This window comes from Brassica napus, chromosome A5, assembly GCF_020379485.1.
Source record: "Brassica napus cultivar Da-Ae chromosome A5, Da-Ae, whole genome shotgun sequence".
Taxonomy (NCBI): Eukaryota; Viridiplantae; Streptophyta; class Magnoliopsida; order Brassicales; family Brassicaceae; genus Brassica; species Brassica napus.
The window spans coordinates 11370977-11397530 of NC_063438.1; the positions used below are offsets into that span (position 1 = coordinate 11370977).

The 26554-nt window shown below is 38.2% G+C and overlaps 3 protein-coding genes and 1 pseudogene across 5 annotated transcripts; 1 reads left to right on the forward strand and 3 right to left on the reverse strand.

Moving 5' to 3' along the window:
* The first annotated feature begins 11326 nt into the window (after positions 1–11326).
* On the forward strand, positions 11327–12854 carry LOC106374609 (receptor for activated C kinase 1B). Its single transcript, XM_022719459.2, has 2 exons — positions 11327–12269; positions 12605–12854. Exons 1-2 carry the CDS (start codon positions 11388–11390, stop codon positions 12704–12706), a joined length of 984 nt encoding a protein of 327 aa, XP_022575180.2. The 5' UTR covers positions 11327–11387; the 3' UTR covers positions 12707–12854.
* A 5711-nt stretch (positions 12855–18565) lies between these two features.
* LOC125608583 lies at positions 18566–21499 on the reverse strand (annotated as a pseudogene).
* Positions 21500–22033: 534 nt separating this feature from the next.
* Positions 22034–26234, reverse strand: LOC125608943 (putative nuclease HARBI1). Of its 2 annotated transcripts, none has more exons than XM_048779607.1 (3): positions 26204–26234; positions 25165–25264; positions 22034–23258 (listed from the first exon to the last, which is right to left on the reverse strand). In XM_048779607.1, the coding sequence occupies exon 3, from the start codon at positions 22695–22697 to the stop codon at positions 22059–22061; it is 639 nt and encodes a 212-aa protein (XP_048635564.1). In that variant the 5' UTR covers positions 22698–23258; positions 25165–25264; positions 26204–26234; the 3' UTR covers positions 22034–22058. The 2 variants fall into 2 exon arrangements, with proteins under 2 accessions (XP_048635564.1, XP_048635563.1); XM_048779606.1 differs by having other exon boundaries at positions 26178–26215.
* Positions 23694–26275, reverse strand: LOC111215893. 2 transcript variants are annotated; one of them, XM_048779604.1, is made up of 4 exons: positions 26178–26275; positions 25165–25264; positions 24771–25076; positions 23694–24670 (listed from the first exon to the last, which is right to left on the reverse strand). In XM_048779604.1, the coding sequence occupies exons 2-4, from the start codon at positions 25261–25263 to the stop codon at positions 23912–23914; spliced, it is 1164 nt and encodes a 387-aa protein (XP_048635561.1). In that variant the 5' UTR covers position 25264; positions 26178–26275; the 3' UTR covers positions 23694–23911. The 2 variants fall into 2 exon arrangements, with proteins under 2 accessions (XP_048635561.1, XP_048635562.1); XM_048779605.1 differs by having other exon boundaries at positions 26204–26271.
* Between the last annotated feature and the right edge of the window lie 279 nt (positions 26276–26554).

Consider the following 26554-nt stretch of genomic DNA (forward strand, 5'->3'; position numbering starts at 1 on the left):
TGGTTGGTTTGCAAGTTGCACACTGCTCCCACTGTTGACAAGAAGGCTCTCCCAAGTAGTAGAGAAGAGTTCCAATTTAGCTTGATATCCAGGACATGGAAATCAACTGGAACTAGGACATTACCAATCTGCACCTCTATGTTTCACACAATTCCTCCTGAGTTTCTCTGGGAACAATCCACAAAAGTGAACAATTCCTGCGAAGGCTCCACCTGCAGACCTAGATAGTCTGCCATAACCCTAGGTAGGATGCTGATTGATGCTCATGTGTAGCACAAGGCATGTGAAAATTTAATACCCTTCACCGTGCATGGTATTGCAAATTGCCTAGGATCACTCTTCTTCTTCAATGTAATCCTCATCCTCATCTTTTCTCTAGCTTCACAGAACATTCCCTTGATCTCTTCTTCTTTCTCTCTATTTTCTCTGAAGAACATCCACAATCTGTGGGTATAATAGGCCTCTTCGAATGGCTTATATAGAGGAATCCTGAAGACTCTCTTTCGGAAATTTTTCTTTTCCTTTTCATTAGGACCCCCCCCCCCTCTTCAGATGTTTTGCCATTTTTTTCTTTCTTCTCCTTAGGGTTCTTCCAGTAGGAACCCTATCCTCTTCCATAGGATCTTCTCCATCATCTGAAAGTGTCTTGACGGTCTCTGGTTGATTTTCTGAAGGTTTGAGTTTGGGCCTGAGTGCATTAAGACGTGCAACATCTAACTTTGGCATCTGCACTCAGTAGGTAATATGTGCTCGTTGATTGATAGGCGCTGGAGGTTGTCGAACGATGGCGGCCTCTGTTTGTCGATCGATGGGGGTATCATCGTGTCGAGCGATTTTGACATTATCAGGGTTGGGCGGATGTGGGTGTTTTGCTGCGAACTCCTCGTGAGTCAGAATCCTCACGGCATTGCAAGATGTGGTTGATTCTGTCTATGTCAACGGTCGATGCTCTGGCGATCCTGTCGATCAATTTGGACTGTGCGACGTCGATCGATGTTCGAAGTCTGGCGTCGATCGACACCAATGTGATCCGCCGAAACTCATCAAACTTTCTACTTTGAAATCTCCTTCTTGTAGCTTCTATTCCTTCACGACTTGCCAAAAATCATCCTCAATGATGGCATGTGGTGTTTCATCACATCATCCCCTACCCCTCTTGTCGAGGTTTCCTGCCTCTTGACAACATCTCCTGTCTGCACAACTTGCATCTCCAGCTTCTTCACATGAGTGCTCAAAGTCTCAAACTTTGTGTTCAGGTTGTTGTAGACAAATTCAATCTTCCCATTGAAGTCCACTGTCATTCGCTGTTGTGTCTCAAGAACCCTATCAAACATCTCTTCAATCTTGCTCTCTTGAGTAGGCGGCGGTGGTTTCTGGTAGTAGGAACTTCCACAATTCATGTTGTTGCTGTAGGGTTTCTGGTACTGCGAACTTTGGTTGAAATTACCCATATTTCTATAGGAATTTATGTTTCCACTCTGGTTTCCAGAACCTTGGAATCCAGTTCCACCAATGAAATTCACTTCTTCCTCTGCTCTACCTTCTATTTTTACAGCTTATGTATCTTCAACCAAGCAGACCTGCTTCCTAAGAAGCTTGTGAACACTATCCAGCTTTGTCTTCACCTTATCCATTTGATCATTCCCAAGGATGGTGGCATACTTTTTCCTCTCATAATCACTGTTTTTGGTGCTGTTACTAGATGCTAGGTTTTCAATCACCTTCACTGCCTCTTCTGGATTCCTGGTATTGAAGTTCCCATTGTTGGAATCAAGAGCCATCTGGTACTGCACCGCGATGCCTCTGTAAAAAGTACCGAGCCGTTGTACTTTATTGAATCCATGGTGTGGACAGTCTCTTTGATAAGACTTGAATCTGATCCAAGAGTCTCTGAATGATTTTGCAGGCCCCTGAGAGAAGGTAGTGATCTTGCTCCTCAAGTCTTCAGCATGTGCTTCATCAAATAAATTGCATAAGAATGAATTCCTGATGTCGCTCCAGGATGTGAGAGATCCTGGTGATAGCTGCTTAAGCCAATGTGAAGCTTCTCTAGCAAGAGAGAACTTGAAGAGCTTGCATAGGAGATAATCCTCTAGGACTCCTTTGACTTTAATAGCAGATATCATATCCTCGAACCTCTCCAAATGGTCCATAGGATGCTCGTGAGACAATCCATGGTAGGATATTTGTCCCACGAGTGTGTAGTATTGTGCCTTCAACTTGAAATCCCTCTGAATAGTGGGAGGACGAATGACTGATTTGTTGGTGTAGAACTGATCTGGACGGTTGTAGTCTGCCAACGTCTTGGGTCACGCAGCCTCATCTACATGTTGAGTAGTTCCTGTAGCATGAGCATCAGACTCAGGGATTGCAGCCCTCTGAGCATATATCCTCTGACCTGCTGCATTTCGCAGATGACCCTCCTGGTCATGCAAGTCACCATTATTATCTCGTACAATTATCAAAGTCACAACCATGTCTCGCGACTCAGTATCGATCGATGTCTGGGATGGAGTATTGATCGATGTCGGATGGACGATGTCGGTCGATGGAAGATGAGTGTCTTCGGCCGACGGGGGTGAGCGAGTATCAGTCGAAGGGACTAGTGTCTGGGTCGACGGTGGTTGAACGAAATCGAGCGACGAACAGTTGTTGTTGTCGATCGATGAGGAGCGCGCTTCTTTGCGGATTGAGTGATCCAAACTTGCAGATCTGGTGAGAATAGTAGTTTGGTTTCTTTGCTGCTTTTAGTACTGTTGGGCATGTACCTTAAAATCCAAGAAATATTTTGTGTCATAAACTTAACAAAAATTAGATCGAATAGGCAATCAAAGCTCCCCGGCAACGGTGCCAAATTTGATACCAGTCAAATTACCCTATGGAGTGATTTATATTCTCCAAAATAAGAGGTCGAGTTGTAGTAATTAGGGATCAAATTCACAGGGAGCTAGGGAACCTAAGAAATCTAATATGATTTGTTAAGGTAGATGGTTTTAGAGATTTAAATGTAAATTGCAGTTTTATATTGAACAAGTGTTTGTTCAATTGATTGGTTTGGTTGAGTTTTTGGTGCTTAAAAAGAAAATAGTTAGACTTAGGGTTTTTATTCAGGAATATTGGGATTATAATCCTACAGATGCCTAATGAGTTGCATGCATGATAATGTAAAGCTCAACTACTTAGTCAACAAGTGTATCAGCTTTTGCAATGTTAGATTTGTCTATTAACTAGATCTAATGATCTTAATTATCGTATTTCGACCAATTAGAAAGTGTCGATCGATGATCCTATAGGGATATCGATCGATACACATTTAGCTCCATCGATCGATTATTCAATAATGATATCGGTCGACGCACTTCTAGTTAAGCTTTATGCGCGAGTTGAATGATAGGTTACTATGTTCACTAGATCAGCTCTCGCCTTACTCATAGCAAGAAACTTAACTCAGTTAGAATGTTTTCAGGATGAGAATGATGCTCTCGCTTTTATCTATCAATCCTAGGGTAGGTTATAGGTAGCTAATCTAGAGACAGGTGTTAATGAACAATCCTAATGACAATTACCACAACTCAGCAATCTATAGTTGGGGCTAATCCCTCATAACTTATTTAAACCCTAAAATCTAACAATTGAACTACTCAAACATGGCTAATCAATTCATAACAGCAGTTAGGTAAGAAAACTTCATTAGAATAGTAAATAGATATTAATGGAGTTTCAATCACAAATTATAACTTTGGATAATCTCTCCAATCTATCAAAATCCTAAAAACCCTTGATTTGAAAATAATAAAACAAGAAAAGCACTATTTGCCTCTAACATGGTGGCAAAGCTTATATAATTAGGTTAAAACTCGTTAGGGGCAATCTTGTAAATTGGTGAAGACTTGGACTTCAAGTCAGATGTGACCAGACGGGCTTCTGCGCGCTTCGATGTCGATCGATGTCAAGATATGAACATCGATCGATTATTCCTCTCCAATATCGACTGATGGTTGAGCTCGATGGTCATCTCGGATGCTTACTCCAAATATCTCCAAAATATTCTAAAATCATTATTTTTATCCAAATCACTCATCATCTTATAAATATAATAAATAGATTTTATAATATAATAATTATTAGTAAAAACACATATAAACCATGGATGAAAATGAGTCAAATCTATGGTTTATCAATAACTTTCTCCACTAAAGTCGACTGATGGCCGGCAAGAGATACGAATCTCCATATTGCACTAATAAGATTACCCACTATTACCGACTAAAGTTTTCTTTAGTGCCATCTCTTCATCACACAGAGAGAAATAATTTATTTATGATATCTTGAAACAATGTGATATACGGCACTAATAAGATTACCCACTATCATGGTGTGCTGCACTCTAATCATATTCATACACCTAAAAACTGTTCCCGTATACATTGTCATAAGCACTTAAGATCATCCCTCCGGCTGAGTGGTGAGTCTTCTAACATTTACCAGTCCGTTATTGTTGGGCATAAAATAACTAAAAAGAATAAACTTATTGCTTAAGAGTACAACACCAGCAAGCGACCGTAGAGCAAGAAAAGTAGATCTGGTTTTTGGGGCTGGTGTACGGCCGGCGCGTGAGCGACCGTGCCGTCACCGGAACCATCCTTCTCCCGTCAGTGAGTTAGTTCTTTGCTTCTTTTTCGATTCCATCCTCTTACCGTCTTGCCTGAGCTCTGGTTCGGCTTCCAGCTTCGATTTCGTCTTTTGCTCTCAGAGATGTTTGATGTAAACGGTGGTTCTGCTTATTCTGGAGTCAAGGCGCGGTAGGATGGAGGGTTTTCGCATGGTGAAGTCAGTTTGTCAGGTTTCCAGAGAAGATCCAATTACGCTTCCTAGGGTTTTCTTTCTCTTGCAATATAGTCTTGTATCAGGGTTGACGATGCGCTTTTTCCGTTCTGTTATAGCGGTGGGTTGGCTACGTGGCCTTGGTGCCGTAGTGGGTGATAGAGAACGCTCCTGAGGCATTCTTGTTGGGTCTTGGTGTTTGGCTTCTTGGGTTTGATTACAGCAACGGTGATAGAAGTGGTGTGCTTTTGGTGTGTTTTGTGTGTTGTTGGTTAGGTGGTGTGAGGATAGCAGAACAGGTCTAACACCTTTGAGAAGATTCAGGTTCTTGTCGCTGCTATCTCCGTGTTTTGGAGTTCTTCTCCTGGCCTTTGAATAATTATCTCTTCCGGAGAGTCTTGTGTCCTTCTTGTCCTCAGTGGCTTCGGTTAATGGAAGCTTTGCAAAGAGGTTGGGGATATTAGGTTCTCCGATGAAGGCTCAGTTGAGGAGGGAGCTTAATCTCATGGCATTTGTTTGTTTGCTTCTTGGTGGGTGTATGGTGTTAGGCTATCGAGTTCGAGTTCGGGTTTGGTACTGTGAACTGAAGGTTCAGGTATTATTAGTCTTATGCTGTTGTGAAGCCTTTGCATTGCTGCTTCTCTCTTGCGTAGTTCGCGGCAAGGGGACCGGCTCCTCAAGCTCAGAAGTCTTATCTCCAGTCCTAATTGCAAGGTTTGTTTTCAAGGCTGGATGCAAGACTGAAGACCAATCTAGTGATCGTAATCGGTTATGTATGTCACCCTTTGTTTGGGTTTGTGCTTCCCTTCTTATGGGATTTAGGTTCCCTTCCTATGGGATTTAGACTCCCTTCTTATGGGATTAGTTGCTAAGTATATCTACCTTTTCCTTCAGCTCATGTAGAAGGCTTTGTATTCCTCTGTTGTGTTTGTTCTAATAAAATCCAACTTGACGGAAAAAAAAAAAAAAGTACAACACCAGCCTCCTGCATTAGGCTTCTGATTGTTGGGTCAGACAATGTTCTCCTCTTTACTAATAAAATATATTTTTTTCTAAAACTAAAGAAATGAATTTAGAAAAGAACGAATTTTCCTACATCTAAAGAAAAAATGAAGTAATATAATATCTAAAATTAACGAAAAATTTTTTTAATATCCAAATATATGTAGGAATCAAAGTTTTCACTGACGAAATTTGTTCTAGAAGAAAGGGTAATTTTTTTTAAGGTCCGAATTCTCTGTCTAACTACATAAACACGAAAAAGCGAAAAAGACAAAAAGAGATGTGAAATAATGATTTCAGACTAATCCCTATGAAAGCCTGCCTATTTACCCCTTAAGAGGATCAAGCCAGACGTAATTCAATTTACAAAGAGTTGAACAAGAGATCAAACTGCTTTTGCGACGTTCGTCTAGTAATCAGGTGCAACCAATAGAAAACAAATAAAAGTTAAAGTAAATGCTAAAGTTTCTAAGTGCATAGAGTTTTTGCGAAAACTTCTTCTTTTCTTCTTTGTCTCAGCCTTGTTTATATAGTTTCTCAAAGTCGGCTGAGTTCCTTTCCGTACAGATCTGTGTCTTCCATTTTCTTCTATCTTTCCTTATTTTTCGGGATACGAGTGTATCCTTCCCGAAAATATTCAATTATCATGTTTTCTTCCAGTATCCTCTCCAATCAAGATAAATTGTCATTGACATTGGCCTGCTTCTTTTCCTAAGTTGTAAGTGGGCTGTGTCGGACCGAATTTACATGAGAACATGATGAAAAGAGGAATGAGTGATGCGAAACAGTGAGTCATGGGCGATGTGAAAGAGTGACATGCATGGTTGATGAGGAAGAGTGAGAGGGATGATAGCGATGAGGATTTGACGATGAGTGATAGGCCATGGATTTTATCCACTTTTAGCTACAGTTTATAAGGGTTTTAATAACTAATATTATGTTTTAGAGTTTATTTTGCATATTTATAGGATCAAGAGTGATTTGGAAGAAAGTGATGATTTTGGAGATAATTGGAGAGAGCATCCGAGCTGACCATCGAGCAAGACCAATTGTCGATATTTAGAGACAATAATCGATCGATGCACACCTTGTGACATCGATCGACAGCGATGCTCGCAGAAGCCCGTTTGGTTCTAGCCGACATAGAGCCCAAGACTTCACCAATTTACAAGATTACCTGACGAGTTTTTAACCTAATATTTATACTTTGCCAAAGTGTTTTAGGCAAAGTGTGCTTTCTTGTTTTCTAGTTTTCACAGCAAAAGGTTTTCTAGGATTTTAGTAGAATCGGAAAGAAGATCCAAACTGATTTGTGATTGGAACTCCATTATTATCTATTTAATATCTATGCAACTTTTATACATCATTGTTGTTATGAATTGCTTAGTTATGTCTGAGTAATTCTTCTGTTAGATTTAGGATTATACCTATAGAATGGGAAAAGCTATTGGAGAATTACCTATAGAGGAGGATCGAAGGCGTCACTGATATTGAAAGATACGCAGAGAGGTTCAGACAATCAGTTGATGCATGATTAGCTCTTCCTTTCGAATATAGTAACTTAGGAAGAGAAAACGGTACCATAAACCTCGTCATTAAAAAAAGAAGATGAAAAAAGAAAATTTTGACCTTTCAATTGGTTTGATAGCCATGAATGTAACTATTCAGAGTAGGTTATAGCTCTTTATATAGGAAGAGGATCAAGGGGAAGAGAACAGAACATTCAAATTTTTTTTTAAAGATCATCATTAATTGATAAGAAGTGGCTCAAAGTAACTGAAAATTCAGAGAATAGAACAAAGAGGACGAAGTGGAAGAGTCCTCAAAAATGGACTCAAAGCTTCAGAGGAAAAAGAAAGGTTTGTCGACGTGGGCTTGATATGGGCCAAATTAAAATTTTAAGATTTAAAACAGCTCACACGAAAGACTCAGTTTCACCTTCCTCTTGACGTGGCAAAACCAACTCTTTTCATTGGTTGATTTTCCATGCTGACGTGGATAGGCTCAATGGAGCTCATATCCCCCCCCCCCTCCCCCCTTTACTTATTGTTTGATGGTTCACTTATTGTTACTAAGATAGTTTTCTTTAACCAAACCTACTTTTTGCTACAAACTAACTAAATAAGTGTCCACAACACTAACTAAATCTAATATATATTTTCTTAGTTAGTAGACAAAATAAGTGGGCCCATGTAGTTTTTTCTTCGTCTTCCTCCAGTTAAGTTTTCTATTTTCATTGTAAAATGAAATTTGTTGTTTCAGTTTTTTTCTTTCTTTCCAGTAATGTATATTTACTCATTATTTAAATTATTTTATCTATCTTTTGAGATACGTCAAGCTACATCTTTGATGGTGGTGTAAAGGTGAGTATAAGATGGTGACGTCAACGACGGAGATCGCTTCAACAAAAGAGACTCTGGCTTCTCTCGATGTCCTCTGCTTCTTCTCCGAAAACGCCAGCCAACCTCAGCCAAGCTCGATTTCCAAGCCGCCACATTTGTCTTCTTCGTGGTGTCTTATGGTGATTGAATCCGGTTTGTCGGGTTCTCAGCTTGATTCAATCCTCTGCATTGTGTCTCAGCTCAAAATTCCTCGTTGTGATTCTCGTCAGAGAAAAAATTGCTAACTTTGACATTTTTCATATCTGGTCCCTCAACTTTTTTATCATTTTGAATTTGATCCCAATACTATTTAAACGTGCTGATTGCACCTCAATTTTGTCACCAATATTCCAAATTTGCATTTTAGCCCATGTGATATGCAAATGAATACACGAATAACATATATCCACCTAAATGCAACAAGACACTTCAAATCATTAAATTCATAGTCTTGAATCACTTACTTTTCACTTGAATCCCAAATGAATCACTCGTGTTTATGCTAGAAAATTTCAGTTGATATTAGACGATATTAGTCGTTCAAATATTCAAACTTGCAAATGTATGTTAAAACCTATTCGGTGTACAAATGACCTGTGTACATGTGAGTTTTCATGACACATTGTACATGTTGACAGTGAAATATATGTGTACACGTTGATAATAACGACCGTAATAATATTTAAACTTGCAAATGTATGTAAAAATATATTCCGGGTACATTGAATCGTTGTACAAGTGAACTGGTGTGCATGTGAGTCAATGTCCAATTTGGTAGTAAAAATTTGGTTTTTATTAAAAAAAAAAATTTCACAATTTTGCCTACAATTTTAATTTGGACAGTTTTAGCTATAAATTTGCTAATATAGTTACACAATTAGTTGTCAATTTTTTTTTAAAAAAAATTACCTATCACAACAAACTGATGTTATGGTTTGAGAATTTTTAATTAAGAAGTAGACGTAAAACATTTTAGTCGGAAAACATGATTTTAGCGATTTGATGGAAAATGTGATTTAAAATTTTTGGCGAAAATGTGATTTTGTGGTTTTACCGGAAAAAATCAATTTAATATATTTTGACAAGAAAATTTGTTTTTGGTTTTGACTTCAAAACGTGATTTTGGATTTTTAACCAGACACTTAAGTTGGCAGAGACAGAATCTTTACTTTGGACAGAGGCACATGTTTCAATCACACAAAGGACTGTTGCACATAGGGAGGGGGATGCTACTACACTGCCTACCATTCCGGCAAGATGGTATTTTACAGATGGATCATGGAAGGATAAGGAAATTCTTTCGGGGCAAGATTGGTATAATATATTGGAAGGTTTTGATTGATTGATGGGGGCCAGAAATACTTGAGCTAGTTTGTCACCTCTTCATTCAGAAGTGGAAGCACACATATGAGGAATGTAATGTATGAGGAGTTTACATCAGTTTCAAGTCACATTTGCAACATGTTGTTCTCAATTGGTGAAGATGGCTTCGGAACCAGAAGAATTGCCAGCATTTGCAAGCTATTTGGAAGATATCAAGATCATAAGAGGAAGTTTCTACAAGTCAAAGATCATTCATATACCCGGACACAGAATTCAAAGGCGGACAGTCTCGCACGGAGTGCAAGGATACAACCGTCCTTTGTCGTCCACATGGATGCGGAGTTTCCAGCTTGGCTGCAGAGTCTTCATGAATCTGTTATGTTGATGACAAAAAAAAAGAAGAGAATGTGATTTACGGTTTTAGTGAAAAACATGATTTTCTGTATATTGCTTTAATAATATACAATCTACACAAATGAGGCTGTGCATATGTACACATATAAACATATACACATGTACATATGACCAATTATAAGTCTTTATTATAATGTCGATATAATTATTATTTTTGAATAATTAATCTATTACAATTTCTCATTGTAAAATTTGGCGAAGTCGAATTATAAAAATTTAAACTAATCCCTTTTGCTTCCAAATTTTGGGTGATATCGAACTGATTTCAGTCTTCAGCTAGACATGAAGGATATCGTGTTACATTGTCAATTTTTGCAGCAATACTTTTGGAGATAAATGCAAGACTAAGTTTGATAACGATCACATGTCCTAATCCTACAATAACTTGTGTTGATCTCTCATATAGTTTAGCGAACAACATCTATGCTCGCTCATGTTATACACATGTACGCGTATTTTTGTCTATACCCTAACAAATTTGTTGTTTTTGATTGTTGATATTTCACTATTTTAATAAGTTTTAAAACCTGTTTTTAATTCAATTTAGTCATATAGATTGCATATTCGGTGTATACATTGCATTTGTATATCTATTTGCATTTGATGGGTTTGGAGTCCACAATTGAAAGTTTGGGATTAAATTAAGAGGCTATCTCTGCAATTTGCAAAGTTAAGAACCGAACAGAAAACATCCAGAAGTTCAAAAACACGTTCGTGTAATCATGGCGAAGAGAGAGCCAAGGGTTGCGTCTTCAGGTGATGATGGAGGAGCACATCGTGGCTTGCACAGAAAGACGGAGGAAGAAGCGCATCGTGGCTTGCAAAGAAAGACGGAGGAAGAAGCTTCACGGCGGAGAATAGGCATTTGCGGATTGTGTGTGAATCAAGAGGAAGAGAAACGGTGGAGTTGTTGCAGTGGCAGAGGAGAACAAGAGACCCCGTGATAGAACAGATTCATTGGCTTGGAATGGTGAACACGAATTTCAAAACACGAGTTGCAAATTTTAAGGAAAAAAATTCTTCATCGAGAAAGATGAAGAAGTAAGATCTGTTCTAATTTTTTTAATTTTTTATTAATTGATAACGTATAAAAAGGAAACCAAAAAAATTGTCTCTAGTTTTTAATTTGGTCATAGAAAACTAACTTAGTAGCCATAACTAATATAAAAACTTATAAAGTAGCCTAGAATGTAAATCATTTGATCTTATATTAATTTTTTTTCTTTTGTGACAAACGTATTTTCATTTAAAAGCCCATATACAGTATAGTAGTTAAGTAGTATAATCCGGCCAAAAAATTGGGCCCCAGACTACTGAATCCGATCAAAACCCTAATTAAATCTTCCACTATCAGAATATATAAGCCTCGTTTCTTGTTAGCTCCATTTTGTCGTCTCTTCTGAATAAACCCTAGAGAGAGATTCACTCCTCAAACCCTAAACCATGGCTGAAGGACTCGTCTTGAAAGGCACCATGTGCGCCCACACCGATATGGTCACCGCTATCGCCACCCCCGTTGACAACTCAGACATGATCGTCACTTCTTCCCGCGACAAGTCGATCATCCTCTGGAAACTCAACAGGGACGAGAAATCGTACGGTGTTGCTCAGCGCCGCCTCACCGGTCACTCTCACTTCGTGGAGGACGTGGTTCTCTCCTCTGACGGACAATTCGCTCTCTCCGGCAGCTGGGACGGTGAGCTTCGTCTCTGGTATCTTGCCACCGGAGCGTCCACGCGTCGTTTCGTGGGACACACGAAAGACGTTCTATCTGTTGCTTTCTCCACTGATAACCGTCAGATCGTGTCGGCTTCCCGCGACGGGACGATCAAGCTGTGGAACACGCTTGGTGAGTGCAAGTACACGATCTCCGACCAAGGTGAGGGACACAAGCAATGGGTTAGTTGTGTTAGGTTTAGTCCTAACACGCTTGTGCCTAGCATTGTATCTGCTTCTTGGGATCACACCGTGAAGGTCTGGAATCTCGCGAACTGTAAGCTTAGGAACACTCTCGCTGGCCATTCTGGTTACTTGAACACTGTGGCTGTGTCACCTGATGGTTCGTTGTGTGCTAGTGGTGGGAAAGATGGTGCGATCTTGCTTTGGGATTTGGCTGAAGGGAAGAAGCTTTACTCTCTTGAGGCTGGCTCGATTATTCACTCTCTTTGCTTCAGTCCCAATAGGTACTGGTTGTGTGCGGCGACAGAGAATAGTATTAGGATATGGGATCTTGAGAGCAAGAGTGTTGTTGAAGATTTGAAGGTTGATCTTAAGGCTGAGGCTGAGAAGTCTGATGTTTCTGCTGGAACCGGAAACAAGACAAAGGTATATCAGTTGTCATATAACTCTCTTGGTATAGTCTATTTCGGTAATGATTGATTCCAAGTTTTGTCATTGTTGAATAATCTTAACTCTGTGCATTCATTTCTATTGAATTCGACATTTCTCATGTGTAGATGTCTGAATGTTATTCTTGTGAGGAACCTAACCAGTTAGCTCGTGTCTCTGATTTAGTAAGATTGCAATGTCTGAAAGTTAGTTATTCCATCTGCATGGGTTTTTAACTCTGTTGGTTACTCTGCGAATCTGATTTCAAATGTTTTTGATATGAGATTTGACTATAGGGTTGTGTATGTTTCTAATGTTGATGCAAAATGCAGGTGATCTACTGCACAAGCTTGAACTGGAGTGCAGATGGAAACACATTGTTCAGTGGTTACACAGATGGAGTCATCAGGGTTTGGGGTATTGGTCGTTATTAGAGAGAAGACTGGAATCAATTTCCTATAAGTTATTTTTTATTCTCCTATTTTTCGATCGGCTCTTCTGTGTCGGTGTTTGAGATTGAATTTTTTCTCTTTTTTTCCTGAACCACTCACAAGTATATGATATTGATCCATTGATTCTCTTTTTCATGTTTGGTTTTTACACTTGCACCACATAGAAAATCTCAAAGGAATTAAAGATAGTAAAGAAGTCTGAAAACATAAGACCATATCTATTACCTACGTGAAAAGACGTTCTTGCAAGTTACACGAAGCACAATGGACTATTAAGGCAGTCATGTTCCACCTCTCCAACCAAATGTGACTCCGCTAAAACGTTTTCTTCCAGCGACTAGGTATCTTGTAAGCGGATGGACTGCTCCTGTGTTCCTATACTTCACTTCATCCTCTGGCATGTGAAAAAGTTGGTCGCATTTAATAATAGAGAACGCATCACCTAGCCTGTTCTACTGAAAGTACACTCATTTCCCCATCTCTGAAACCAAGCCCTACCACCACATTTTCAAATCCTGTAACAAAAACAAGAGTCATGAATCAAGAAATCCCAGGTTCGCTTTCAGCTACAACAAGAGAGGAATTCCTGCTAAGTTACAAGGGAATTGACTCAAGTATTAAATCTGATTCGTGGTTGTTTTGAGCATGACTTTTATGTGTAATCACAGTTCAAAAGTTATGAACTTCTTTATGCTTAAAGTCACCAAACGAGTCAATCAGGAATGACTCAATAATCGAAAATTGAATCATTATCGAATTTGCCGCTTCAAGTAAGAAACCAAGATTCCTTACGCAGCTTTCAGGTTCATTAATCACTCAGCTGTACAGTGCAATGCTTCAATTGCTATGTAGTTGTTCACATTTCCAAGTCCAAGAATAGCTATGACAAGATCTGATGGCTCCACAAGCTAGAACTACTTGTCCCCTTCCATATCATGCTTGTTTTAATAGTCTGAATAATCCTCTTTTCTGGATTGTATTTAAGATCGGTGTATAATTTCATATTACATCTCAGGGTTTTAAAATTTACTTAAAAATCATCTTCATAGTAGTTTGGGTTGCATTTTCTCTTTACTGTTTTCATTTTCTTTCTCGATCTTGAACTCAGAAATAAATATTTTGTTTCATCATGATTTCTAATAGATAGTAGTGTATGTTGATACAAAATATAGATTTAATAACTCATATCACTGAAGTAAACTTATCTTTTTATTTACGTCCCCGGAAAACTTTTGAGTTAAACGTGATTGAATTGAAACATATATTGGATACTCCTAGAAACATATTCAATGGAGTCGTAGTGGGGTTTGTAGAGCAGAAGATTAACCGTTTATATTTTCGGCAGTGAAGATGTAACACCCGCCTCTTCCCTATTTCCAACCGGGGTTCCTGAACGCGGGATTAAGGACACACATGTCTACTTCCCGACATCTTCGTGTGTCTTGTTACTGGTCCCATGAGTTTCAGGTGCATTTTCTTTGTTACCATCGTCGCATCCACTTAAGGCTCTGTAAAAAGGGAGGGGAAAAGGAAGGGTGAGTATGAATACTCAGTGAAGCGATTCTAGACCAGTCTCTCCAATGAGCCTCTATACAGCTCAATGCGAAACAAGAACTGACTTGCCACTACACTCAATTCGATGCAACTTACTTAACCAGTTACTACAGTTCCATTTCACGAAATCAAGCAACGTAATGAACTCAGTCATCACCCAATTCACATTATTCGATTTAAGACTTCAATCATTCTAGAACTCTATGAGCTACACAGCTCAAGCGGTCCAACCCACCCCTTTTTTGCTGCATTCCTGTGAAGCCGCCTGCCCTGGTACACTCGACATCCGGTTCCCTTGGATGCAGTCTACCCCTTGCAGTGTATTACGGCCCCTTCGCGCCAAGACTCGGCGTGACTTAATCTTACTGACGCCTCTATTCTTATCCCACCGTTTTTGAACGCTACGGCCGCGCGTTTCCTGTCTACCCACCCTCTTCCCCGTGGCTTATAATTCATTCAATCATCTTTTCCTTTTTCTTATTCTTTCCTTTTTCTTATCCCTTAGACTCATTCATTCTTTCCTTTTAGACGCCACCTGTTCTCAGTGTCACACTCAATTCATTAAGCATCCATTCACGAAGGTCCTTCATTCATCTATCCAGACCCGTTAACGTTGACTAATATCCTACGTTTAATTCTTTCTAAGCATCCTAGCTCTCAACCACAATCAAGAATATAACATCGATCAATCAATCATTCGTCATCCAAACAGTACATACAGTTCATTTAAAGTCCTTAATCAGTATGAGCGTTCTTATGCAGTATGACCTAACAACCTAGCATCAATCATGATCTACACAATTCTAGCTCCTCATTAAACAATATAAAAGATCATGAGCGAGATCTGGGTAAAACACCTCACCTTAGCCTAGACCTGGATCTGGATCTGAAAATAGGAGGTAAGAGAAACGGATTCTGAATCAGGACACCACACGGCCACCACCACCACTTGCGGCTGCTCACGGCGAGGAGAGAGTGTCGGCCGGGAGAGAGAGAGAGAGAGAGATCACGCGAGGAGAGGGAGAGAGAGGCGCGGCGAAGAGAGAGAAAAAGGAGAGAGATTGCACGAGGAAAGAGAGAGTGCTCGACGGCTAGGCTTTCTATCTCCGGGAATTCTCTGCAGGGTTTTGCTTCTAAACTTCTGATGAAGGAAAAAGGAGGTGGAGCCTTGCTTTTATAAGGAGAAGCAAGGGAAAATCCTTGGATTTTCTAGTTGGGCTATAGAGAACCCAATACCCTTTTAAAATTTTAGTTGGGCCAGTTTTGGGGTGTTACAATTTTCTCCCTCTTAATCAAAATTCGTTCCAAATTCAAAACATCAGACTTCGAACTTAACATCCCAAAACCGGAGGTGAGTTTTTAAACGCAATCAAGGGGAGCACACATAAGACATCCTACTTTGCTCAATATCATTTAAAACCAACAGTGAATTTCAATAAATGAAATGGAGTAGGACTACAATAGTTTAATAAAACTCAAGGCACCGCCCAAATCTGCGAATAACCTTATAACCAGAAATGAAAGCTAAAACCAAAACGTAAATAAAGAAGGTTGTGTCCTACTCCTACTGGCTGACTCAGAAATCACAACTAGCCACTATGAGCTGGAGACTTTTGCCCCGCCTCCGGTTCAGGACCAACCACGCGGCCACTCCCAGTCGGCGACGCCGGCTCTTCTTCCCACTCTGAGTCTTCCGATGGATCTTCTTCCACTTCCACTTCCTCCTCAGAGCTCGAGATGGCGACGACCGACGGGTAAGTGTCCGTTCGGCCTCCATTGCCTGACCGGGCATCCGGTTCACCAAGGCAAATTCCCATGGTTCCAACACACCAATCAGCTTACCCTGAATTTCCTCACGGAATCCTGCCTTATACCACCGGCACCAATCCTCCACTGTCTTTGGCTTGCATCTTTTGGCTGTCTCCAGGAATTCCTCGGTGTACTCCCGGACTGAGTGCGGTCCTTACTTGGCCTGCATCAGTGTCCCACACCTGCATACCCCGGTTATGGTCCTCAGGCGGTCCGCATCAATACTGGGAATCTTCCTCGGGCGTCCATGCTTCCTTGTTGGCACACTGTCCTCCATCCTAATCGGTCCAAGACCTTCCCCTGTCAACCCCGACTTCCTTGGGCGTCCACGGCTCCTCATGGGCGGTGTCATTTAAACTTCAGGTGCAAACTGGAAGGTCCCATTACCCTGGTACAACCGCCTATACTCAGCTGTCCGCTGGGAATGGGGCATCAGTATTCGATGCCTCACGGTCGTCTCCCGGATGTGGGCGTTCGGCTGCTCCACGAACCCCATTTCCTCCTCGTCCGAGAAGAGGGCAGGTACCATGTTACCCCAAGCGTCACAGTAGGGCTTGCGGGCGTACGCCCTCGTCCCCTTTGGTCCATAGCACAAGCGTCTTTCTCTGAACTCGTGATGCATTGGTGAAGACATCCTGCAGTGTAAAAAGATCTGCTCAGAAACATAATAGCAGTCATGAATATATGGCCGTTCTCAATCATTTCTCAAGTCTATAGTGCTGCTTGAGAATTGAATGAAATAATATCCCGGTGTAGTCCTTATAATCATTTTTTTCTCCCGAAGATCCAATATCCCTATTAGTACTTCCCGTTTTGCCCCAACGCGATCCTCCATCATCTTTGTTAGCATCAACCTTTTTGCTCCATGGTGATCCCCCATCATCCTTTTTACCCCAAGACGATCCTTTTTACCCCACGATGGTCCTTACTACCATCAACTTTTTTACCCCATGAAGACCCAATATCCTTATTAGTATATCCCATTTCGCTCCAAAGCGATCCTCCATCGTCTTTACTAGCATCAACCTTTTTGCTCCATGATGATCCTCCATCATCCTTTTTACCCAAGATGACCCTTAGCTTAGCCATCGCAATCTGAAATCGGTTTTCTCCTTTTGTCCAGCCCCCCCCCTTGGCCGCCCTCGGTTTCGCTTCTTCCCTTGCTGATGGGGCCCACGCCAATGTGGTGGGGCCCGCGTCCATGTCTCTTTTTTTATATGGGAACGAGTCTGACTGTAATATCAGAATGACACATCGCTATTTTCCTGAAGAGATATCTCTTCTGTGGAGCTATCCACGCCTCGGCCTTGCGTTTGGCCCTAGTCCCCTGGCCTTTCCGGGCTAGCGTGGGGTGGTGCTGCCGGCAAGACGTATCACCTCAAGCTTGTATGTCCAACCTTCCATTCCTCCTTAGCCTGTCGTGCTAGGCAACTGATCCCTCTGCATACTTGTCTTACAACTCTTTGCAAATCCCTTCATGAGCCTCTAAAACTCCACTACACCGCGGTTCGAAGACTTTTTGTTGTTCCAATCTCGGCGAAGCCTTTGAGCTGTTCGATTTCTCTTTCAATATTAACTACAACGAGTCCAACAGAACCATAAGGGAATAATGAACAATGGCGGAAACGTTGATCCTTAAGTTAGTATTAAGGGACCTTAACCTGGCTCTGATACCAATTGTAACACCCGCCCCTTCCCCATTTCCAACTGGGGTTCCTGGGCCCGAGGTTAAGGACACACATGTCTACTTTCCGACATCTCTGTGTGTTCTGTTACTGGTCCCATTAGTTTCAGGTGCGTTTCCTTTGTTACCATCGTTGCATCCACTTAAGGTTCTGCAAAAAGGGAGGGGAAAAAGAGAGGTGAGTATGAATACTCAGTGAAGCGATTCTAGACCAGTCTAGAAATTTCAATATCTGTCAACTATTAGGTAAATATTTGAATATTGTGTCCTTAATTTTATTCATAAGCCAATATATATACATTTTGGATTAAACATATACTAGATTTTGACATGTGCATTAAATCAAGAGATTGTTTTCTGTTAATAAAAATATTAATTTGTTTATTAGTTCATAATAGAAATGACACATCTATTTGTTGAATCCATCTATAATTGATAAATATTTTGTGACCCGTATCAATAAACCAAAGAAAATTTAACATATAGTTACGTAATGTTAGTTGTTCTTATAAATGTATTCAAGTAAAACTATTGTGTGCTATAATATTAAGGTAAACAAAGTCATCATGTATAGTTTACATGATTGAATTATATAACAACAAAATTATTAAATGGTTCCGTTGGAATATATGAATCATGTTATATTTAGGTAAATATTAATTGCTATAGTAGAGACAAAATCATAATTAGTTTGTTCAAAAAAGAAAATTCAAAATAATTAATATTGTTAGGCATAAATATAGGAATGACATGTCATTGTAAATAACTTCAAAAAGTAAGAGCAGAATGAGGGATTTTGCTTAAGCTTTTTTTTTTTTAATAACTTGGTGTGATCGCAAAAGCTTTCTAGACCCAATGACTAATCATCAAAAGACCCATAGAAGGGGAATCGAACCCAGGGCGGAAACTCTACCCGGAACCCCTTTACCACTCGACCAAGATCAATTGGTTAGATTTTGCTTTAGTAGTATAGATATAAAATGAAGATGTAATCGACGATTGCAAACTACGAAGTTGGCTACAAAAAAAAGGATGTGAAGTGTTGACAAAAAAACGGATTGAAGTAGAGGAAATCAAATCAAGAGAAGAAACTGTAATCTTTGGATTCAAGGATGATTTGCCGTAATCCTCCGATTGATGATAGGATCATCAAAATAAATCCAGGTACTATGCATACCAGTTACATACAGAGTTGTCCAATATCATTGTTACAACTTTTGTTTGTCTCAATTAACAATTTGGAGAACAAATAATACATTACCCAATTCGTCCGCCACGACAAGCCAAACCTCTTTGGCTTATAGATAACTAACCATATTATGCAAGGAAGCTGCAGAACAAGTCATATATCATCTGAGGAGTAAGTTTTACAATATCTATAAATGAAAACTTCATCTGCAAAAGAATTTGAAAGAGATTTAATAATTAATCTATGTACACTTACAAAATAAGTTGTTGGAGCAAATGCAAATCCTCCAAAGAAAGCGAGTAGGCCGCCAAAGAAGGGTATCATTATTGCAATGAACATCGTTAATGCTGTCCTTGCAGTTCATAGAAAATTTACAAAAATTATTAATAAATATATAATGTAGCATTCTAATTCAATTACTATGTTTTAATGTTTTTCAATTACAGATCTACATAATCATATGCAGGACTGAGAGAATAAGATAAATTTAGATAAAAAATTTCTTTGTAAGAGATTTTATATAAGATAAGATCCAGATTCTAATTTAAAGTACTTACCAACATACACATTCCGTAAGATGAAACGAAGAATTGAAGAGGGTTTGAAATTGAGTTTCTTAACTAGGAATGTCTCCACCATGTCAAAAACCGGCATTGCGAATATCTGAAGTTGATTTTTTTTTTGTTTTAAAGATTTCTTGCGACAAAGTTAGTCGGAAGCAATGGAATACCAAAAATCCGGCTGGGTTTTCATATCAGAAACCGGTACTCTACGGCTTGATACGATCGATCAGAGAAAAGTCATGCATGAACTGATGTAAAAGTTATTGGACTGACCTGGTAACTGCCAATGACATGCATAACCACGAACAAGTTAGCTAGTGTGATGGCCGAAACTGGTGTTTTGAGCGATATCAATATGTTATCCGAGACATCATTTCCAAAAATGCCATAACCAACCAAAGCAAGGGGGAAGTAACACAAAGCCACAACCACGTAAGCGACCATGACCCCTTTCCACATAGGATCTTTAGAAGGATTACTTGTTGTAGAAGGTAACGTTGCTTGGATCTCAAGCACCACACTATGACCTGCATAAGAAAATGCAATGCCCCCAAGCCCCGTAAAGAAGTTTAACACCGTGTCAGCGGTTGTTCCCGCTTTGTAGCCGTACTGAACATCTTCCTGAACGCCCTTTGTGGCTGTAGTGGTCCAAGAAATTGTTGAATAACTAAAAAGACAAATAATGAATGATGTAACATTTTCATGTTTTACATTCCACTACTTCGTTTATCGTTAGTTTATGCATTTTTGAAAACAATAATTCATCTAACTATTTGTACTGCTTCATTACTATCACGTAAAAATAGTGTCAAGATTTGGTCTAAAGAACAATTTTCCCTTTTAAATTTCGTTATACATGCTCCCCTCCCCCCGGTAATGCTTATGCATATATTTGATGATGGTGATAAGTATATATATACCTAAGAGACATGACGGCGGCAACAAGAGAGATAAGGGAGATGGAATTGAAGTTTGGGAGATGAGACAAAACGAAATGAGAAGACGCAAATATCATTATGAAGACAGGAAGTCTAATTGTTGACCAATCTTGACAGACAAGTTCATGGAACTTCTTCAACGATTGTCCACCAGTCACCATATAAACAATGCACACTCCAACCTTAATTTGTTAAACCAATTATAATATCAAGACTTGTATAAGAAAATGATGGGACAGTTACGAATCAGTAATTGTGTTTCGTCTAGCTTACTTCAACAATTATTTACTGAGGGACGATAATATAGAGACCAAGACGTTCACCGAACACAAATTGGCCAAGTTCGTGATAGCGGTCAAAGCGTTTTCCAGGAACCATCTCGTGCATCTCTACCATTTGCCACAACGTGCTAGAGTGTTATTATCCATGATAGTATCAGTATTGTCACGCCCGGGCCCCTGACATATATAATAAGATCATGTAATATTTCAAACATTTTTCAATTAAAAAAAACATTTCAAACATTTGGTTATATAGATCGCGATAACATATAACCAATATATGCAGATCTCTTTCAAGTCTCAAACTAACTGGTCGGCATGTACAACATCAAATCAAATGTAAATGTAGTGACGTTAAGTTTTGTGTAAGTATTACGTTTGCTCTCAAAAGTTCCATATATTTGGTGAAAAATAAATATATTATATGGAAATCATGTACCATCCGAGCTGGGCCATGGAGTAAGGGAGACCAAGAACGCCGGCCCCAACCATGGCGGTCACATTGTGAAATGCAGAGTACCACCATTTTGCGTTTCTCGATGAAGTAATCGGAAGCCAATCGTCGATCTCTTTCTGCCTCTCAAGACATTCAACCTATACATAACAAAGAAAATAATAATAAAAAGTTCAAGATTAAAACTACGTATATCAAGACCAAAAGGATTGAGAATGATATAGTGATCAGACTGACTCGGTGATCAAAAGAAGTTTGCTCAGGCGTCGGGGGAGGAACTCCGTTTGTCATCTGAATGTACATTTTCCCCGACAACCTGCGACAAATCTCAACGCTTATTGGTTCTGTATGTAATCTCATAGTAAATTACAAGTGTTATAAATCATAAAAGTCAACCTTATTTTCCGTTTACTTCTGTGCAAGTCGCAAATGCAATGGAGGGAATGTGGACGCATTAAATGTTACATATTTGACATATAAAAATATAATAAATTGCTTTAGTTATTTTCTAATTAAGGCTCCGATTGGTGACGGCGGAATTAGTATCAAAAGCGGTGCAGAATTAAAGTGCGGGACGGTCCAACTGTGGTTTGTGCGTTTTGCGGGATAAGTGCGGTTTTGGTAAAATTAGCGGTGTGGAATTGTTTTGATTGGTAAAAATATATAGTTTGCGGAATTTAAAAATTAAAAAAATGGTAAAAATGTTATACATATGAATCATTATAATTGAAAATTAAATACCAAATTCATATGAATTAAACATTTAAATTACATATATAAAACAAAAACTAAGTAAAAATACAATAAAAAATCATCTATTATTTTGATTTTCCCACAACATATTTGCAATATTATCTCTTATTTATGTCATTTGTTCTCCTTGTGCCGCATCAAATTCTTCTGGATCAACATAGTCAGATTCTGAATCTCTGTTATTCAGTCTCGTATCTGGTATTATATTTGCAAAATCTTCATCTGCGTAGTTTGAAATTTTGATAAAGTTATGTAATCCCATTGTAGCCATTATCACTCTTTTTTGGGTGCGTATTTTGTATCTTGGAAAATCAGATAGAATCTTCCATTTTTTCTTCCAAACTCCAAATGATCTTTCGATAACTGAACGCAAAGACGCATGATATCGGTTGAATAGTTCTTGTTTATTTCTCGGAGCAGGACCAGAGTTGAACTGAGACATATGATATCTCACAACTCCATTCTGTGATGATCTATATGGGGCTAAAAATCCTTGCTTGTTCGGATAGCCTGAATCAACGAGATAATATTTATCTCGTGGAGGCAAAGGGAACTCAGAATCGTTTTGTTGTGCCATTGCCAAAACAGCAGTATCGTGACATGATCCTGGTGCTCCATTCCATATATATGTGAACAACATATTCAAATCACATATTGCCATGATGTTCAAAGAAGCATTATCATGTCGATTCCAATACATTCCTTTTAACTCAGGCTCCAATTTTACGCATACATGAGTTCCATCCATAGCTCCCACAAATTCACTGAAAAAATGATAATATCTTCGATCTGAGTGAAGTCTTTCAGGAATTCACATTAGTTCTTGTCTTGTTGGAGTTCTAATATAATCACATACCATTATTTCTGTCGCCGTAAGAACTTCCATAAATTTTCTGTGAATCGTCTCTTGATTTCGGCCGAATCTTAAACCAACATCTCTCTGAACTTCATTATGTCCACATATTTGTAGAAACATAGCCACACTTTCTTCAATACTTACATTGAGTGTTGGTTGTAGACCATAGTCTGTTTGTAGTGTATTACACAATAAGCGGAAACACGGCAGTGACATTCGTAATAACTGAAGACAAGCCGCATCATCTTCTTGTATTCGTTGCCAAATATTTCTCCATCTTAAACCTCTATCCGTTTGCACTGGTCCCCTTTGAAAATAGCGATGATAGTAAGTCAATGTTGGATTGATTATTAACTCTGCAAACTGCTCATTTTCCAAATTCCAAATTTCAATTCTTTCTTCCTAACTTAGATTATGTATGCCTTGTGCTCGTAACTGACATATACGAAAAGCCTGAAATTTTAAACATGAAATATAATAAGCCATCAGTAAATATAAACTATATTAACAACATAAAAATGATTAAAAGACTAAATATATCAATATTTTACAACAAAAGCTAGAATACAAAAACACAACTATCAAAAAAACTAATCTTCATCTTCTGAGTAATTTTGGTGACTTTCATATATATTTATAGATGTTTCACATATGTTGAATAAACCTCCTGGTCTAGGTGTATGTGAAATATGGCCAGTGTTATCATTTGTTGAAGTTTCTACAGCTACATTTTCTTGTTGAGTATTCTTCACACTTTCTTCTTTGCTTCCAACTGAAAATCCATAATGAACATTTGTTGGATTCGTCCTCGATGGCCCGCCTTGCTGAAAGTTTGATGAAAGCCCCCACCCTGGAGGTGTGCCCCATTGTTGAGAATTTGGTGGTGTACCCCATGGTTGTGAATTTGGTGTTGGTCCCCATGGTTGGGTTGGTTGGGGTGAATTCCATTGTTGAGCATTAGGTGGTGTCCCCCATCGTGAAACATTTGGTGGTGTGCCCCATTGTTGAGAATTTGGTGGGGTGTTCCATTGTTGAGCAAACGGTGGGGTACCCCATTGTTGAGCAGTTGGCGGTGTGCCCCACTGTTAAGCAGTTGGCCGTGTGCCCTACTGTTGAGCATATGAACTTCCAAATGATTGCTCTGCCCCTAACTGTTTTGGCACATCTTCGTTGTTCCGTGAAACACCGGTCATAGCTTCCAATAGTTGTAACTTATCTTCATCGATGCTTCCAGCTATATCAAGAAAATATTTTCGCCAAAATACTAACTCTTTAAGAGTATTAAGACATGTCCAATAAAATCTTTCTTTTGGAATATTTAGAGCAAGAAATATTTCTTCTGTTTTTTTCCATTCATCATAATTTTCTTGGTCAAAAGCACCTGGACGAAGTTGTTGTAAACTTTGACGTTGGAACTTCGTATATCCAGATATAGTGTCTTGTATAGTTGTTTCAAAAGATTGTCTTCTTCTACCTCCACGTGAACCACTCCTTATAGGAAGCCGTGAGTTGTCTCCAGATCTTTGGGAACTGCTTCCACGCCTAATACTTGATTGTGAATTTTGCCTTCCTCGTTGATGACTTCTGCGGCCAGTATGTTGTACCGTTTCATTGGTGTTTTCATTCACAAGATGTGTATCATCATCAATTAAAACACGATACACATCTTCTTCTTCTTGTGTTTGTGGGATGTCACCACTATCAGTGTAAGATTCATCAACACCACGTCTATTAATTAGCTCTTCTCTTCTTAGACGTGCAGAATGTTGAGATTGTGATTGTACATCGTGTAGTGCGAGACATCGTACCATCACATTCCAAAACTCTGGTGGTTTTCTATTCAGACTTTTTGTTAATTTACATCCCTAAAATTTAAAAATCATCATATTAATTTGAACCTAAAAATATTGATATATGTATATATATATGTATATTTTCATGAATGTAAAGATTTTATGTACTTACATTCTCACGTTCTTTCCACCATGTGTCAGATGCATATATCATAGATGTATCAGGATCAACCGATATACCAGTATAATTCATAAGAGTCTTCCATCTCTTATATTTTTTTTTGAATTCATCGAGCTTGTTTTTAAAAAACGCATAAGTTATATTCATGTTGAAGGCTCGGTTGAACTTTTCTACCATATACTCTCTCCCACTGGCACTTGGATTGTTAAGAGTATAATTATCCCTCGAAAGTGCTTCGTCGAATAACTGAATTAAAGTTTTTTCTTGTATATATGACCATTTGTATTTGTCTTTGGTCTACATATTTTAAAATTATAAGACTAGTTAATTTATAGAATTTAAAATCTACAACTATTAAAATTTTGAAAATATAGTTAAAACTTACTCTTAAAGTTGTTTCCGTAGGAGGAGTTGATGCTTCTGTAGGACGATTTGAATTTGTTGTTCCTCCAAAATTTGTATTCGTTCGCCGGTTAGATGCCATACTACATTTCATAAAATTACAGTTAATTTTAAATATACAAGTATATAACGTATTTCAAATTTACTATTTTTAAAAATAATATAAATAGTTATTATAAAAGATTAAATTTAATTTAAGATACGTATGGTATCAAATATATTTGTAATTATGACCAACATAAAAAGGTTGAGTAGGTAATTTAATTTCACGTAAAGGTTACCAACTTTTAAGCTGCATTACAATCAAATTTCAAATAGTTAAAAAAATTCAGTAAGCTCAGTACCTCATTCTCTTAGGTTTGAACCACTTTATTTTTAAAGAATGCTTATGTTCGTTGGTATCATTTAGTTTGATTCATTGGTTAGTTCTTATATTTTAATTATGATGAGAATAAAGTGTTAACATACATAAAAGAAGTAATGCGCTTTATTTGAAATTTATCTAGAACTTACAGAAAAAGAAACAGATATGGAGATTTATGAAAAAGAAGGAAAACGGATATTTTAAAAATTGACAAGAACTTGAATTAAATATATAGATACGGTCCTGATTATTTAATATACTCAGAATGAACTATGGTTTCTATAAATATTATGTTATCCAACAAATTATTACTTTAGCAATTTTCTTAAATTAAACTAACAATAGTTTTATAATTTGGATTTTTTATAAACAAAACTATTACTTTAGCAATTCAGTTAAATTAAACTAACAATACCCATTTTGGTAATTTATATTAAATAAACTATAATTTTAAACACTATATTATAAGTAAATATCATTTCTTTGTTAACCTTTAATTAATTGGATAACAAAATACTTATTAGTTTATAGTTATTTTATTTTAAGATTTATTATGTGGATTAATTAATTATTTTAAATATAACATAATAAATCAACAAACGTGTGATTATAAATTAAATCAACAAACTTACATATTTTGTGATTATAAATAACTCACTTCTTCCCTTTTGAATACTGTGTGAATGAATGCTTCACAGGCAAGTGAACTCACGTCCTTTTTTTCCTCTTGGTATAATGAAATTGTACACTGATTTAGTAGATATATATAACAGTTTTTATAATTAAAATATATAAATCGGTGCATTTTTTATTGGACCGCATGGTCTCGGGAGTGGTCGATTTTGAAATGCGTATTTCATCCTGACTGTTGTTATTATTGTCTTGGAAAGTGTGTGCAGTTTTGTTTTTTTTTTTAAATGCCTTTTCAAAAAGAATTAATTGATTGGTAACTATGTGTGGTTTTCAGTGCGTTTTTTTGAAATCCGCATTTTCTAAATTCACTAATCAC

Bases quoted from the DNA above. Each gene is read 5' to 3' on its own strand.
- LOC106374609 (XM_022719459.2), top strand. From the start codon at position 11,388: ATGGCTGAAGGACTCGTCTTGAAAGGCACCATGTGCGCCCACACCGAT. The intron at 12,270-12,604 runs GTATATCAGTTG...TGCAAAATGCAG, and splicing joins GAACCGGAAACAAGACAAAG to GTGATCTACTGCACAAGCTT.
- LOC125608943 (XM_048779607.1), bottom strand. From the start codon at position 22,697: ATGGATGGAACTCATGTATGCGTAAAATTGGAGCCTGAGTTAAAAGGA.
- LOC111215893 (XM_048779604.1), bottom strand. From the start codon at position 25,263: ATGGCATCTAACCGGCGAACGAATACAAATTTTGGAGGAACAACAAAT. The intron at 25,077-25,164 runs GTAAGTTTTAAC...TAAAATATGTAG, and splicing joins CTACGGAAACAACTTTAAGA to ACCAAAGACAAATACAAATG. The intron at 24,671-24,770 runs GTAAGTACATAA...TTTAAATTTTAG, and splicing joins GGTGGAAAGAACGTGAGAAT to GGATGTAAATTAACAAAAAG.